This window comes from Argentina anserina, chromosome 1, assembly GCF_933775445.1.
Source record: "Argentina anserina chromosome 1, drPotAnse1.1, whole genome shotgun sequence".
NCBI classification, from domain to species: domain Eukaryota; kingdom Viridiplantae; phylum Streptophyta; class Magnoliopsida; order Rosales; family Rosaceae; genus Argentina; species Argentina anserina.
The window spans coordinates 19,357,094-19,373,468 of NC_065872.1; the positions used below are offsets into that span (position 1 = coordinate 19,357,094).

General features: G+C 38.2%; 2 protein-coding genes across 2 annotated transcripts; one reads left to right on the forward strand and one right to left on the reverse strand.

Annotated features, from left to right (window-relative positions):
- Nucleotides 1-4,938: 4,938 nt before the first annotated feature.
- On the forward strand, nt 4,939-6,641 carry LOC126803510 (3-ketoacyl-CoA synthase 11-like). Its single transcript, XM_050531308.1, has 5 exons — nt 4,939-5,071; nt 5,166-5,266; nt 5,585-5,798; nt 5,893-5,993; nt 6,312-6,641. Exons 1-5 carry the CDS (start codon nt 4,939-4,941, stop codon nt 6,639-6,641), a joined length of 879 nt encoding a protein of 292 aa, XP_050387265.1.
- Nucleotides 6,642-7,128: 487 nt separating this feature from the next.
- Nucleotides 7,129-13,877, reverse strand: LOC126786711 (DNA repair protein recA homolog 1, chloroplastic). The gene is given in 12 exon segments (XM_050512625.1): nt 7,129-7,496; nt 9,696-9,768; nt 10,529-10,605; nt 10,684-10,746; nt 11,272-11,328; nt 11,469-11,573; nt 11,894-12,019; nt 12,108-12,193; nt 12,286-12,415; nt 12,522-12,584; nt 13,385-13,460; nt 13,536-13,877. Coding segments are annotated over 12 exon segments (1,236 nt in total). The 5' UTR covers nt 13,811-13,877; the 3' UTR covers nt 7,129-7,391.
- Between the last annotated feature and the right edge of the window lie 2,498 nt (nt 13,878-16,375).

A 16,375-nucleotide genomic window follows, 5' to 3' on the forward strand; every position in this document is an offset into this window, starting at 1 on the left:
AGACGTGGGACGAATAATTTATATCCCGCTTCGTCCCGTCCCGTCCCACATTTAATGAAAACTTAAAAATTCTTATATATTTATATCAAAATGAAACTAATTTATGTTCTTAATAACTCCAAAATTATATCAACTGAAATAATAATGGTAAATTATAATATTTTGAACATAATATGAATTTTTTTTGTTAAAATTTCATTATTGAATGTTACTTTGTTATAAAAAGTAAAAATATAGGTTTTTATTTAGCTTCATAGGAAGGTGGAATTTGTCCCGTCCCGTCTCGATCCCGTCCCATCCCAACTGGGATTAATCCCGAGTGGGATGCATTCTTAAAAACCTTCGTCCCGTCCCGATTCAAAAGAGTGGGACGGTACGTGGGATGAGCCTCGTCCCGTCCCATCCCGTCCCGTGCCCACCCATACAAGTTGTGATCTCTTAAATGTGCATAAATATATCATAGATACTTAGAGAAATCACATGAGAAACATATGTGTGCCAAAGAGTAAGCACGTTGCCATTGAATCAAGTAACTATGATCGGCAAAAGACAAAACGTAGCACTGCAGGGTCGCATGGCCATGGCGGGGTTGCATGGTTGCCGTGCAGGGGTCGTGCAGGTATGTGGGGTGGCTATGCGGGGGCCGTGTAGGTCCAGCCATACAGTTTTAAACGTCTTGCGGGGGTAAACCGGATGGCGGACGGAACATCTTGGTGAATTTCCAAGGCCGTAGCTCGTGAACCTGTTATAGTTTGACATTCCCCCTAAGTCTCATGTGTTTGTTCAATTGTCTAACCATTAATTCTCAATTATCACCAAAAATTGGTGAAATTTAGTTATATGAATCCTTCCGTTTATAGATTCCAAACCATTCATGCTTTAAGGAAGACAAAGTAACACTTGTATACATTCTTATAACAAAGAACCAAAAACGAAACTTTTATTAATTGCCAAAATAATCGTACATCAACATTGTTCTTAAAAAATAAACACTTGACTTGAAAAAGTCTTATTAAGGCGATACTGCCATTACAAATCAAACTTAAAGGCTTAAATAAAATAAGCAATATAACAACAATCAATCGACATGGATCTTATTCAAAATCAGGATTGGAAAGAGCCTCAGGAACGGCTTTGTCTGAAAGTCTTTTAACTTTGTGCTTGATGGTAACATTAGCATCAGACATTTCCACATCTTCAACATAGTTGCTTTCATTGGACAAGTATTGCTTGCACTGCTTGTGAGTGCGACCAATCACCTTGGGAGTATGACATTGCTTATGGAAGTGCTTAGTTGAACAACACTTGTAGCATGGAAGGTTCGGATTTGGAACCTTGGCCGAGTTGTCAGATTTGGGGGGACGGGAGGCATCATGGCCTCGAGGGTTAGGGGGCCATCGGTGGCGCCATCCCTAGTCCAAGTCATGTTGCGACGAGGCCCTCTGTTTCCTCTAGTTTGATACGGTGTAGATCGATCAATTGATTTTTCTTTACAACTTTTTCCCTTACCTGTCTGATGAGATTCCGGAACTCTTTTCGTCCCTGCAGGTCTTAGGTTGTTGTTGTTGAGAATGATCTCATGATGACGTTCCTTCTTCTTGAGAAGGTTCATCAAATCTCCAAAACTCTTTATTATTTTGGCCTCATAATCAAGGCGATATTGGTGAGCTATTTCACTCGCAGATTTTGGGAAAGTCTCTAGGGTCTTCTCGATCATGTCATCGTCAGTTTTCTCCTTGCCACACACATTTAAGTATGCCTGGAGATTTAACATCACCTGATGGTAATCATGAACCTTGGCAAAATCCAGTAGATGAACATATCTCCATTCCGCCAAAAGAATTGGCAACTGTGTGTCATGCACATTATCAAACCGTTCCTTGAGAGCTTCCCGAAGAACACTCGAATTTGTATACTTGAGGCACTGTTTGTTGAGCACCGTGTCCATATGGCGCCTGAGAAACATGAAGGCCTGGGCTTTCACCTCATCAGATGGTTGGTTCGCTTTTTCTTTTGGAGGGTTGATGGTAGCAGTAAACATCTTTCTGATGAACGTGATTTGCACGTCGGACACCCATCGATGATACTCAGTTCCATGAGAATCTAGGATGTCAAACTTTGTTCGTGTATTTTCAGGTATCTACAAGAAAAACATTGAAGATGTTAAATTCGAATTAACGAAACAAGTTTGATTTAATAAAACTATTTTAGAACAATTGTGCAAGTCAAATCAATGTGAATTTGCGGCTATGACTGCCACGATCGAAATTTTTATTGTTCTTCCCTTTTTTTCACATGTAACAGCGGCAACTCCGAATGGTAACAGCGGCACTCCAAGCCGCTCCTAAAACTCGATACCAGGGGAGTCATATCCATGTGTATCACCCGAGAAGTAGAAGAATCAGGTTGACAAGAAAATGGAGTTTGAAAGTCCCTGATGCAAAACAAAAATCCCATCAAAGTAAATTTCATTCAAAGAAGGAACTTTAATTTATAAATTTACCTTGAATTGCAAAAATCTTAAATTTTCTTTTTCTTCTTCTCTTCTTTTCCTTTCCTTGGCTCGGCAACAATCTTGAAGCTTGGTCTTCAACTTGGTGCGACGGCAAAGGGGTTGGGCCACCGAGAGGCAGTGGCCGAACAGGGGGGGTAGGGAGGAGGCCGGCGGCTCTAGGAGAAGGTGCAGCCGGTCGGGAAAAAAAACTAGGGTTTATGTTTTTTTTTTCGGGTTCTTGGCCTAGGGTTTTTAAGGCTAGAGCTACGTGCTTGATAACGTGAAACAGTAGAATGAATTCGAGAGAAATAACTATGATTTTATTGATAGTATAGAGCCTTATATATAGGCATTACAACAAACATCCTGATGAATCAGGGAAAAGATAACATTCCTTATCTAACTAGGCTATACTAATTAGGACAAGATACACCAAGTATGAATATGAGATGATTCTCCTACAACAACCCAGTAATTTTAATTCTAATGAAAGCCTATATAAATGAGAAACCAGCAAGAATGTAAAGACTTAAAACAACAATAAATGGGAATAAACTTCTATACAATGAAGCAGTCTTGTTTCTTTTTGGATACTGCTGCATTAGACTCCTTTCCTTGGAAAGAATTTGCCCTCGAATTCAAGTCATGAAAAAACTTTCATTGCAACATGGTTGAACTTTTAGCTTGCAACTGAAATAGTCTATTCCAAATAATATTAAAGGGCAAATTATAAAAAGGTACTATCTCCCAACTTATATTAGAAAAAGTCACTACTTATGAATTAATTATAAAAAAGTCATCACATTTAAGTGAAAATTAAAAAAATGTTAACAAAATTAGAAAACAAATCACTTAAAAAATATTGTAGGGACTGTTTTTCCATTTCTCACTCTTTTTCTTCTTTTTTTTCTTTTTGTTTTCTAATTTCGACCATAACTTTTTCGTCCGACGATAGATTTTGACGAAATTAAGACCGTTAGAAAGATCTCACTCCCCTCTTTCATTTGATATATTACCCACACCGAATCAGCCAACCGTACAAGGCGCAACAACCATAGCAAAGGGTTGTCGCCATCGATGGAGGTGCTCCAAGTAATTCCGGCGAAACCGAAGCTCAAGGTTCCCTAATTGTAGCTATTCTCTTCATTCTGATCATACTTATTCCAATCTCATTTGAATTTTAACAAAATTTCGCATATTTCCACATTTCCTCTAGGCATGTCACACCTCATGTCATAACCATTGTCACAGACACTGTCACAGTATCTCTCAACTATCACACCTACTGTCACAACCGCTATCACATCCACTATCACAATATCTATTTACACTAATTGTCAGACTTGCTATCACACCACTATCACACATGTCGTCACACTACCTATTACAGCCGCTATCACACTACCTGGCACACCCGCTGTCACACTACCTATCAAACATCCTGTCACAGATCCTATCACAAATGATGTCACACCCGCTGTCACACTACCTATCACAGCTGCTGTCACCAGTCACACTACCTATCACAATAAAAAATTTCGTTCACAGAGGAGAAACTCGAAAATGTACGAAAAAGATTTTTATGGGTCAATTTACGATGACTGGTTCGTTCACATAAGAGAATCTACAGTTCTAGAGAAGGATCCTTGAGAGATCCGGGCTTGGTGATTCAACATATCTTCCAGAGGTTGTACTCAACATTCCTCCGAATCCCTCAATGAAAGAAGCCAGGAAAGAAACTGAGGCACTGATGTATGGTGCCATTGACGAGCTTTTTGCCAGGACATCTGTAAAACCCAAGGACATTGGAATCTTGATTGTCAACTATCATTCAAAGCTCGTTTCAAATTGTTTATTTCGGATGGGAGGAGCTGTTATACTTCTTTCAAACAAGAGCTCAGACAGAAGAAGGTCCAAATATCGATTGGTTCATACTGTTCACACGCACAAAGGTGTTGACGACTAGTGCTTTAGCTGTGTTACCCAAGAAGAAGATGACGCCGGGCATATCTCATCCACCTCCCCGCCTTGGTTGCCGAGGCTCGGTCAGGATTTGAAGCTCATGTATGTTTTTTTCGTGAAATAATAAAAATCAGTGGCAGCGTGTAAATATCATGAAATTCAAGGGCAACGCTTTAAGCACTAGTCAAACATACCTATCAAACATCCTGTCACATATCCTATCACAAATGATGTCACACCCACTGTCACACTACCTATCACAGCTGCTGTCACCAGTCACACTGCCTATCACAACAAAAAAATTCGTCCACATAGGAGAAACTCGAAAATGTACGAAAAAGATTTTTATGGGTCAATTTAGATTGACTGGTTCGTTCACATAAGAGAATCTACAGTTCTAGAGAAGGGTCCTTGAGAGATCCGGGCTTGGTGATTCAACATATCTTCCAGAGGCTGTATTCAACATTCCTCCGAATCCCTCAATGAAAGAAGCCAGGAAAGAAACTGAGGCACTGATGTATGGTGCCATTGACGAGCTTTTTGCCAGGACATCTGTAAAACCCAAGGACATTGGAATCTTGATTGTCAACTATCATTCAAAGCTCGTTTCAAATTGTTTATATCGGATGGGAGGAGCTGTTATACTTCTTTCAAACAAGAGCTCAGACAGAAGAAGGTCCAAATATCGATTGGTTCATACTGTTCACAGGCACAAAGGTGTTGACGACTAGTGCTTTAGCTGTGTTACCCACGAAGAAGATGACGCCGGGCATATCTCATCCACCTCCCCGCCTTGGTCGTCGAGGCTCGGTCAGGATTTGAAGCTCATGTATGTTTTTTTCGTGAAATAATAAAAATCAGTGGCAGCGTGTAAATATCATGAATTTCAAGGGCAACGCTTTAAGCACTAGTCAAACATACCTATCAAACATCCTGTCACAGATCCTATCACAAATGATGTCACACCCGCTGTCACACTACCTATCACAGCTGCTGTCACCAGTCACACTACCTATCACAACAAAAAATTTCGTTCACAGAGGAGAAACTCGAAAATGTACGAAAAAGATTTTTATGGGTCAATTTACGATGACTGGTTCGTTCACATAAGAGAATCTACAGTTCTAGAGAAGGGTCCTTGAGAGATCCGGGCTTGGTGATTCAACATATCTTCCAGAGGCTGTATTCAACATTCCTCCGAATCCCTCAATGAAAGAAGCCAGGAAAGAAACTGAGGCACTGATGTATGGTGCCATTGACGAGCTTTTTGCCAGGACATCTGTAAAACCCAAGGACATTGGAATCTTGATTGTCAACTATCATTCAAAGCTCGTTTCAAATTGTTTATATCGGATGGGAGGAGCTGTTATACTTCTTTCAAACAAGAGCTCAGACAGAAGAAGGTCCAAATATCGATTGGTTCATACTGTTCACAGGCACAAAGGTGTTGACGACTAGTGCTTTAGCTGTGTTACCCACGAAGAAGATGACGCCGGGCATATCTCATCCACCTCCCCGCCTTGGTCGTCGAGGCTCGGTCAGGATTTGAAGCTCATGTATGTTTTTTTCGTGAAATAATAAAAATCAGTGGCAGCGTGTAAATATCATGAATTTCAAGGGCAACGCTTTAAGCACTAGTCAAACATACCTATCAAACATCCTGTCACAGATCCTATCACAAATGATGTCACACCCGCTGTCACACTACCTATCACAGCTGCTGTCACCAGTCACACTACCTATCACAACAAAAAATTTCGTTCACAGAGGAGAAACTCGAAAATGTACGAAAAAGATTTTTATGGGTCAATTTACGATGACTGGTTCGTTCACATAAGAGAATCTACAGTTCTAGAGAAGGATCCTTGAGAGATCCGGGCTTGGTGATTCAACATATCTTCCAGAGGCTGTACTCAACATTCCTCCGAATCCCTCAATGAAAGAAGCCAGGAAAGAAACTGAGGCACTGATGTATGGTGCCATTGACGAGCTTTTTGCCAGGACATCTGTAAAACCCAAGGACATTGGAATCTTGATTGTCAACTATCATTCAAAGCTCGTTTCAAATTGTTTATTTCGGATGGGAGGAGCTCTTATACTTCTTTCAAATAAGAGCTCAGACAGAAGAAGGTCCAAATATCGATTGGTTCATACTGTTTACACGCACAAAGGTGTTGACGACTAGTGCTTTAGCTGTGTTACCGAAGAAGAAGATGACGCCGGGCATATCTCATCCACCTCCCCGCCTTGGTCGCCGAGGCTCGGTCAGGATTTGAAGCTCATGTATGTTTTTTTCGTGAAATAATAAAAATCAGTGGCAGCGTGTAAATATCATGAAATTCAAGGGCAACGCTTTAAGCTTTTAGCAATTCGATTTTTTTCTAATTTTGAAATCTTTCATGACTTTTTTCTCATTTCATTTGTCAATATAGACTTTTTTTTATAAGAAGCCCATAATTAAATATTTTGGAATACTTTCCATAGCTTCACCTCAACAATTTTTTATCTGATTGATGAGATCTATTAAATTTTTGCATATTTTTAAACAATAACTAATACCCCCAAAAATCGAGATCAAGGTTAGACCCCAAGAATAACGCATACAAACTTTTTAGTCTTCTTCGCACTAGTCGAAGGGTTTTTTTTTTTTTTTTAATTTAGTGTTTTGATTACTTTCAAATTTCCAATCACGAAGTTACATCCTAGATGAGAATAATACTAGCGAGTCTGTCAATACAAAGCAACTCTATTCCCATAAACTCATTTCCTTTAAATACCCACAATCTAATTTGGAGGTAGACAATCATGTCAACTGGGCAAACATCGATGCACCATGGAGCTTCCAATTGCTGCTGCTTCTTTGCAATCCCTGGCACTGTATCTGCCTTGATCGAGTGTAGAAAACAGTGATGCAACCAAAATCTGTTTCCACTCATTAGACACCTTCGAAATCATCTTCAATCTGATGTGTTACAGGCAAGCTTCTTGTATGCAATGAGTCTACCTGTCCAGTTGCATCAGTCATTGCGGAACGAACAATCTGCAGGTGCATTTCAGAAGTTCATCAGCTCTCTACCCCAAAAAAAAAAACACCGTATTATGTTCACACTTCATAGCATTGACCACCTAATAGGTAACAGAGGTCAGTTCATAATCCCAGTAAAGAGCACCCAAGTGCAAGTATGCAAAAACAATTTTCTGTACTTTAGAAGTCTAGTCCCTACTCATAGGATACCAGTGGGTACTGGCAACGCTCCTTACTCCCTAGTTATCTGTAGTATATAAGTACGAACGTTCTAGTATTTTATGAGAAAGTCTTCAATAGAAAAATGTATAACAGCTACAATTCCATGATACAATTCCAAATTTGCTGACCACCAACCAAAAGTGGACATGACATCTATGAGAACTCCACTAGAAACAAAAGCACTAGCACCAAAAAAAAAAAAGAAACACCAAGCAGAAGAACAGCAGAATGGCAAATGTAAGAAATTATGCAAACAAAGAAGAAATTGAAGGCCATAAAGATGCTCATATGATCCAACACAATTGTATCTTTCGCACTAAGTCACAAAATCAGGTACAAGATAACAGCTCAAATTGCATTACCTAATGATGATATGTACTTTCAGCCTTTCTTTGAACATTGCACACCACTGGGTACAATCCTTCTCCTTCAAACCGAAGGACTAGTATATCAACCTTTGCATGTGCAATAACCAGAAAAAAAAAAACTCAAACTTTATGAGGGATTTTTGGCTTCCAAATTACAGAATATGGAATGATGCGATCCCGTCAACACCTTAGAGATAGACTAGCAAGAAATTAGGCCAATGCCCAATATCCTCCTAATTGATCTATATGAGATCCAAGTCCCAAGTTCAAACCCCTATTTAAAGAAAAGTCCAGCTGAAATTTATAGAACTCTCTGTACAGATCCTAGCAGTGGTATACCCCCAATACAGTTATAATCTATAAAAACATAGATATGAGTGGCAAGAAGCTATTACCCCACCAATCTCAGAACATGACGCTTTCTCAATTTTCCGCTATAAAATGGCAACACCAGAAGAACTTAATTTCTTGTGAGCTAGCTTTTTATATACTTCAGCTGAATGCTGATCACAATATTCAGGTGCTCTGAATTGAAAATCGTTACTAGGATTTCTCAAGACTACATGGGTGCAGGGTGGGGAAGATTTGGGAGAGTAATATGGTGGTCAGCACTTTTGGGTGCATGTTCCACCATATCGAAAGACTATGGTCTTTCTTAGAATCTGTTAGACTGGAAGGCAGCAATTGTCTTGGCTTTGTTTCCTTACAGTGGTTTGTATGAATCAAAATTGCTTTTGATGAAACATTTCAATTTTCTGTTTCACCTTGTCCCATTTTCTTGATTGCATCGTTTATCTATCGATAAAATCTGCTTGAACAATATTGGAATCCAGCCATTTGCAGCCGTTCCTAATTATTCTCAATGACAGCATGCTAAAGGGACTAGCAAAATTTTATCTCATAATAAAAAGTTACTCTTTAACTTTGTTTAGGAGATCTATCATTTGTCTACCTTCAAATCCCCTTGATTACTCCAAAATCTTTCCTCTTTGAACAAAAAACTCTTAACTTTGTTTAGGTTAGCTGTCATTTGTCTACCTTCAACAAATTTTAGCCATCACCTTACTCCATCAGGAACATATTGGTTTTCCAGTACCACCACTACGATTCCTTAAGCCTCATCTACTCAACTCTAGGTTACAAAAAAAAAAAAAAGATAAAACAAAAAAGCAGACTCATTCACAATTCCTTCCTCAATCCCATTCTACATTTCTGGGTCAACCAACTTATCGTAAGTAACAGCCAGAACCACTAGTAAATATGTTTTTCTGATGGCGGCAAGCAGGGTATTGGTTACTTTCCATTTATAATTGTTCTGATATATTAACTGTTAGCTTAAATTCTAATCCATAGAGTCGAGTCAAAGCAAACCACGAACAAAAAAGATTAGAAGACCCCAAAACATCCAGACAATTCAACAATGTGAATGAATATAACACCATTTGGTTAGTGAAATTTTTGCGAAAGTAAAAGAATAACCATCCAAACAACAAAGCAGGTGTTGACCACTATAATTGCAAAAGAAAGCAGATAAATATGATTGATTTAGTGTGGAGAAGAAGAAAAGTGCATTAAGTTCAATACAAGAAATCAAAAGTTCATTGTAGCTATCAGTGTTCCATACCTGCTCTATCTCATCAAGAAGAACAGGGTTCTCCCTCAAGTACTGCAATGATTTATCTCTTCCTTGTCCCAACCTTTTTAATACAAGAAATACCACTAGTTAGCTGCAGCAGTTGTACAGTTGATAGAAAAAGAGTTTAAGACAGTTACAGAGACAATACTTTATTGAGAAAGTCCGACGAACAAAAGCTTGAATTCTAATCATATTCTCTGTTTGCAGGGAGAATATATAGTCCTTTCACATCACATACTACCATAATATCATTCATTCATTGCAGAAGAAAAAAGAAAAAAATAACAGAGAATGAAATTGAAAACCACACAATTTAGACTTCACCCTCTTTCTCATTGACAGTTCTTTAGCTGGAGTGATGGAATGATACAAAAGAATCATTTGAGGAAGCTAGGAGAAAGGAGCTGGTTCAATTTTATCCACAGATGGAAGCGAAATCATTGATTTCCTTATTCAAGCTTACTAGTTCATAGAGTAGCCTAGGATTCTGAGTTTCTGACGAGACCATTACTAATTAATTTCTAATTTCACCGTAAAGAGGCAGTTCAACTGCATAAACACAGATGGAAGAGGAACAGTTATATTGATTTTTTTATTCAAGTTATATTAGTCTGTAGAGCTAAATCCAGGATTCTAACGACAATGCTGTAAAATATATCATTTTATTAATTAAGTTTTGTTTCCAATCATTAATAAATTATTAAATCAAGTAAAACTCCGCTCCAACTTTAGACTAAAACAAATTACAGATGCTCGGCACTTCATTGCTGATGGCCAGCATTTAAGAATTTGAAGATGAAAATAGAAGATCAGATACAAACCTGTGGTTGCCGAAGCTATACCAAGATCCCTTCTTCACTACTACATCCATCATTTCAGCACAATCCAAAATGCAACCCTAAAGAAAAAGAAGAGTCAAAAAGGAATGTTCTTTACACCTTTGAGAGGGGAATGTCTAATATGTGGTAATACTTACCAATTTACTTACTCCCTCTCCAAACACAATTTCAAATTCAGCTTGTTTGTATGGCCTCGAAACCTACAGCAACTTCTTAGGATAAGGATCTCTCAGCCCATGAGCAGCATCAATTATAAGTGTAACAAATCTTGACTACTAATATAATTATAGACGTGATTAAATGGATCTATGAATATTTACTACATTTCGCCAAATATCTAGATCAGATAATCAGTTGATAAAAAAATTTCAAAATTTCAAAAAAATAAAAGCAGTTCTCAGAAATCTGAAGAAGCAATTGGCTTTTCCCAAAAATCCGGTTCAGCAAGAAACACAAGTGTGAGTGAGTGATTATTGACTGTTAGATCAATGTTTTTCTTCATGGTCAAAACTGCTGTTAGACCAGTGGGTAGATGCAGTAAAAAGATTTTCGTGATATAAGACATTAACATTTAAGAATGGCACTACAGTTGATCAACTATATACAAGCTTCTTACCAGTTAAAAGTTTTCACCAAGACTGTGTATCACTGTATTGCTTTACTATCAATTAAAAATTGAAGACCCCTCAAAGAGGCAGAATGTATTCAGATGTTTCAAGAAGTACCTTACTCTTTTGCACCCGTACACGGACCCGAACTCCAATTTCCTCGTCTCCTTTTACCTAATCAGAATAGAAAAGAATACTCAGAGAGAAAATAGCATAGCTCAAAGCCTCAAAATGGAAAAGAGATCAAAACAAAATAAATTCATTAAACTATAGAATAATCAATGCATGAGAACTGGCTTGTGCTTAGTTCTTACAGATTTTATTTTCCCTGTAGATCGTATTTCCAGGCGAACTGATGCAAAAAACTTTAATGCAATTCCTCCGGATGTCACTTATGGATTCCCATAATACACACCAATCTTGCAAAATGAATGTTAGCATCGTTCAATTTTGGCAATTTTGGAAGTTCGAAGTACTTCGGAATCATTATTAAGGGAAATATATTACCATGGATCCTATCATAACAATTGCCACCATACATAGATATACTTGAGTTCAACTTCTTGGATCTAGACACGCAATCTAAATGATTGCAATGGATCTTACTATGTATCATGTATATCTGAAATTTATGGCACAGCTACAAGTGGCTAGATCCAGGCACTCAAACTCAGCAACTAATCCAAAGTGTAAGATTGGCAAAAAAAAAATTCATAAAAATGATGCTGACAAAAACTACCTTGTATCTTATTTGATTCAAGAATATGAGAGTACATCCAGCTTTTGATGCATTTCCTGACATTTTGCGCAAAGCTTGGCTCATAAGGCGTGCTTGCAAACCCATTTGCTGCATTCCAATCTCACCCTATGTAGAAGATCAGAAAGTCATTTTACTTACATGCAAAATGACATATCTGACATTAAAAACTACCGGCAGAAAAAAAAATTGTTACTTCAATCTCTGCTCGTGGAGTGAGGGCCGAGACAGAATCAACACATATAAGATCAATGGCACCAGATCTGCACATACGATCTGCAACTGAGGTGATAGAAATCTATTAGTACGTCCTATTACTTCCAAAATACCTACATTGTTCCCACAGAATATGCACATGATAAAAGGTATCTTACTCTCAAGTGCCATTTCTCCATGATCAGGCTGGCAGACAATCAGGTTTTCTACATCTACTCCCAATGCTTTGGAATATGCTGGATCAAAGGCATGTTCTGCATCAACAAGCATAGCATTTCCTCCAAGTCTCTGCATATTACCATTACACAGCTGAACTTTGGTTCCAGCACAAACCCATCTTGAAGAAGCGATACTTAATCTACCATAAACTATGAGTCAAATGAAATACAAGTACCTGCACCTCTGCGATTGCATGGAGTGCCAGAGTTGTCTTTCCACTACTTTCTGGACCAAATATCTGGTAATGAATACAAGCATAGACATCAGCCGTTTGTTGAAGAAACTACCTAATCTAAGTATGAAGAGCGCTAAGCTGTTTCTAAGAAACGCACAGACTCCATTGGTGTTTTGAGTTCAAACTCTTATAGCAAAGTGACACAGGAAAACAAGAATTTGCAAACTTTGGATGATTAAAAAGGAGGAACACTTCCTTGGGACAATACTCCCAAGTTTTGTCCAACTGATTTGCAAATTGACAGCAAAAGAGAAAGGATACCTATGATTATACCAAGTTTCAACCGCCTTCTAGAAAAACATTAACACCCGTAGCATTCATCGGATGATTTAAATATTCCAAATTGGAATCAATACATTTTGTTTATATTAAATACTCTGGCTTAAATTGGTAAAGAAAAGACTTAATCCCCGTTAAATCCTTCCCATCCATGAATTGGAATATCTGCCCACCATGACTTATTACATGTCGAAGAATGATCATGCACCCGTATGTCTGGAATTTAGTAATATAGGGCCCCATTACGCCTATTCTTTCAACGAGACTACTTTGGACATGTCCTCTATCATCCAAAATCCTTTCAATTGGCTTTTGCATTCAGGGGTAGTTTGTCTTAACACTAGAGAAGGCCTTGCACTAGCTCTTTCTAATCACCCACATAATTCCCAGTGATGTCGAGCACATTGCCAGTCAATTGTACTCATTCACTTTAAGCTAATTTACAATTTGATTAAGATAATCCACTTTAAATAAACATGAACACATCCCAAAACTCAAATAATGCAGGTTCATGGAGAACACACCTCTACGATTCTCCCCTTCGGAAGCCCACCGCCCAATGCAAGGTCCAGAGTCAAGCAACCACTGGGAAATGTTTCGCTGCAACACACCACGAATCAACAACACTACTGGCAAACCCTAAAAACACATTGAAAGAAGCAGACAGCCCATTACACCAAGGCTCCGCCGGCGCTGCCTAATCGGGTGACGCTTCCTTTGCCGAAGGAGGAGTTGATGTCGTTCATGGCGGCCTCCAGTGCTTTCTGGCGGTCGAGGAAGAGCGGGTCGGAGTCGAGAGCGCCGTTCACGTTGACCTGGAGCTCGGACCGGACCTTCACCCCTCTCAGGGCCATTGCTGCTCTCCACCGGCCTTGTGGGAGAGAGCAGCGACGGCGAGACTGGAACGACAGAGGAGTCGGGAAGCAGTGTGACGCCGTGTATAACGTCATGCTTGCGTTGTTGCGTCTCAGGGCTAAAGGTCGAGCTGCTCTACCTGGGTAAATTATTTTCTTTCTACTCTTTTTTACTGTTTTTGTTTAGTCTGGCGCAGTCACAAAATCACTGTAACTAACTAACTATAGGGAAGCTCGGTCGGGACGAGGGAGAGACGAGTCCATCGGAATAAATGAAACGCTAATTTGATATTTCTTTAGATCAAAGTATGCTTTGATAGATATTTGGTGAGTTGGTCATCAAATTTTTTAAAACTTTAGTTTGGTCATCTAACTAGCCTACCCGTAATTCACATTGGGGTCATTTTATCAATATTATGTGTTAATTGAAAGTTAAGTCCTAGTATGTAAGATCATATTTGTCTTTCTAATTAGACAATGATTAAACGGTTGTGCTAAAGGAAAAGAAGAAAATGTCAGTTTGATTGCATTAATCTCAAAACTACCTTTCAAGTTGATAAAGAAAATGGTGGAAATAAATAGAATGACCAATGTATATGTCAGTATAGTTAGATGATCAAAATGAAATTATCAAAAATTTAATGACCAAAATGTCGAGTGAAACATTTCTTTATTTATACCTACATCAAAAGATGTTTTTATTGAACTCATTTATATTGACAAAATGAGTTCAATAAAAACATCTTTTGTCAATAAGTCTTAAAATAATACTAATCCAACATATCTAAGCAAAATAGGCATTGGTCCAGTAAAATAAATAAAAGAGGGTAGAAACCAGCAAGCAATCAAACATTAGAGGTTTCAGGTATTGGTTACTCATCCTCATGGTGTGTAGTGATCCTAAATTCTGAACAGTAATTTTCAAAATTTAGAATGCTAACACTCTACAATAATCTCAATGTAATTGAAATTACAATACAGCTGTTGAATATCGATCTTGAGTTTAAATAACAAACTCAGTTACAACTTGAATCCAAACGCATTGTTTACAATTAAGTATAAATTACAGTTGTAGGATTCACTCGAGACTCACCAAAACTAAAGAACTGAATCAAACAGCACGCTGTTGACAGCTGCTCGACTTACCAACTGCAACTACACACAAGCTGCGGTACTATTCCCTGCATCATTGATTGGTAGACCGGGATTGTAAACACAAACCCGGTCAGTTTCACAACTGGTATAAGTAAACTGAATATAACTACTCAACAGATAAACAACAAACAACAAACACAACAAAACACAAACAGAAGAACATACAAACTCTGCTCAATACCACTATCATCATCCTAAATGATACTCAATAGTACATGTAATATATCAATCCACGCATGATACACACACCACAAACATCACATACAATTTATATCAATCTACGCATGATATATATGCACACCACAAATAACATGTACAATATATATCAATCCACGCATGATATATATGCACACAAACAACACGTACAATATATATCAATCCACGCATGACATATATGCACACAAACAACACGTACAATATATATCAATCCACGCATGACATATATGCACACAAACAACACGTACAATATATATCAATCCACGCATGACATATATGCACACAAACAACACGTACAATATATATCAATCCACGCATGACATATATGCACACCACAAACAACACGTACAATATATATCAATCCACGCATGACATATATGCACACAAACAACACGTACAATATATATCAATCCACGCATGACATATATGCACACCACAAACAACACGTACAATATATATCAATCCACGCATGACATATATGCACACCACAAACAACACGTATAATATATATCAATCCACGCATGACATATATGCACACCACAAACAACACGTATAATATATATCAATCCACGCATGACATATATGCACACCACAAACAACATGTACAATATATATCAATCCACGCATGATATATGTACACACCACACTACGGTAATCACTTCCCACACACACAACTCTACTCTTGAGGTTACGGTAACCCGAATTCACTCCTCATAATAGACAAACGACCAAACCACTCACTCTAATCTAAACCTGAGGTTACGGCAACCTGAAGTCACTCCCCAGTATAATCAACAACCAATCGACTCACTCTAATCTATATATGAGGTTACGGAAATCCGAAGTCACTCCACAGTATAGTCAACACTCAAGCAACACACAAAGTTATTACTGAGGTTACGGCAACCCGAAGTCACTCCCCAGTATAGTCAACACTCAAGCAACACACAAAGCTATTCCTGAGGTTATGGCAACCCGAAGTCACTCCCCAGAATAGTCACCACAAGACTCACACATACAACGTCAACCCATAATACACACTCACACCATAAAGAACATACAAGAAAACAAAATAGTGAATCATGCAGGAAAGCGTACTTCAGGAAATCACATCACAAGAAATAAGATAAGAAAAGTGTAATCCCTGCATAATAACTTAGTTCAAGAGATTACACTGCACATAAGAACAATTAGTGATTCCTACATAATAGTATAGTTCAGGAAATCACTTATCAAACAGTTAAATCTAAGAAATAAGAATCATACATCACAATCATTTAACATAGTCCT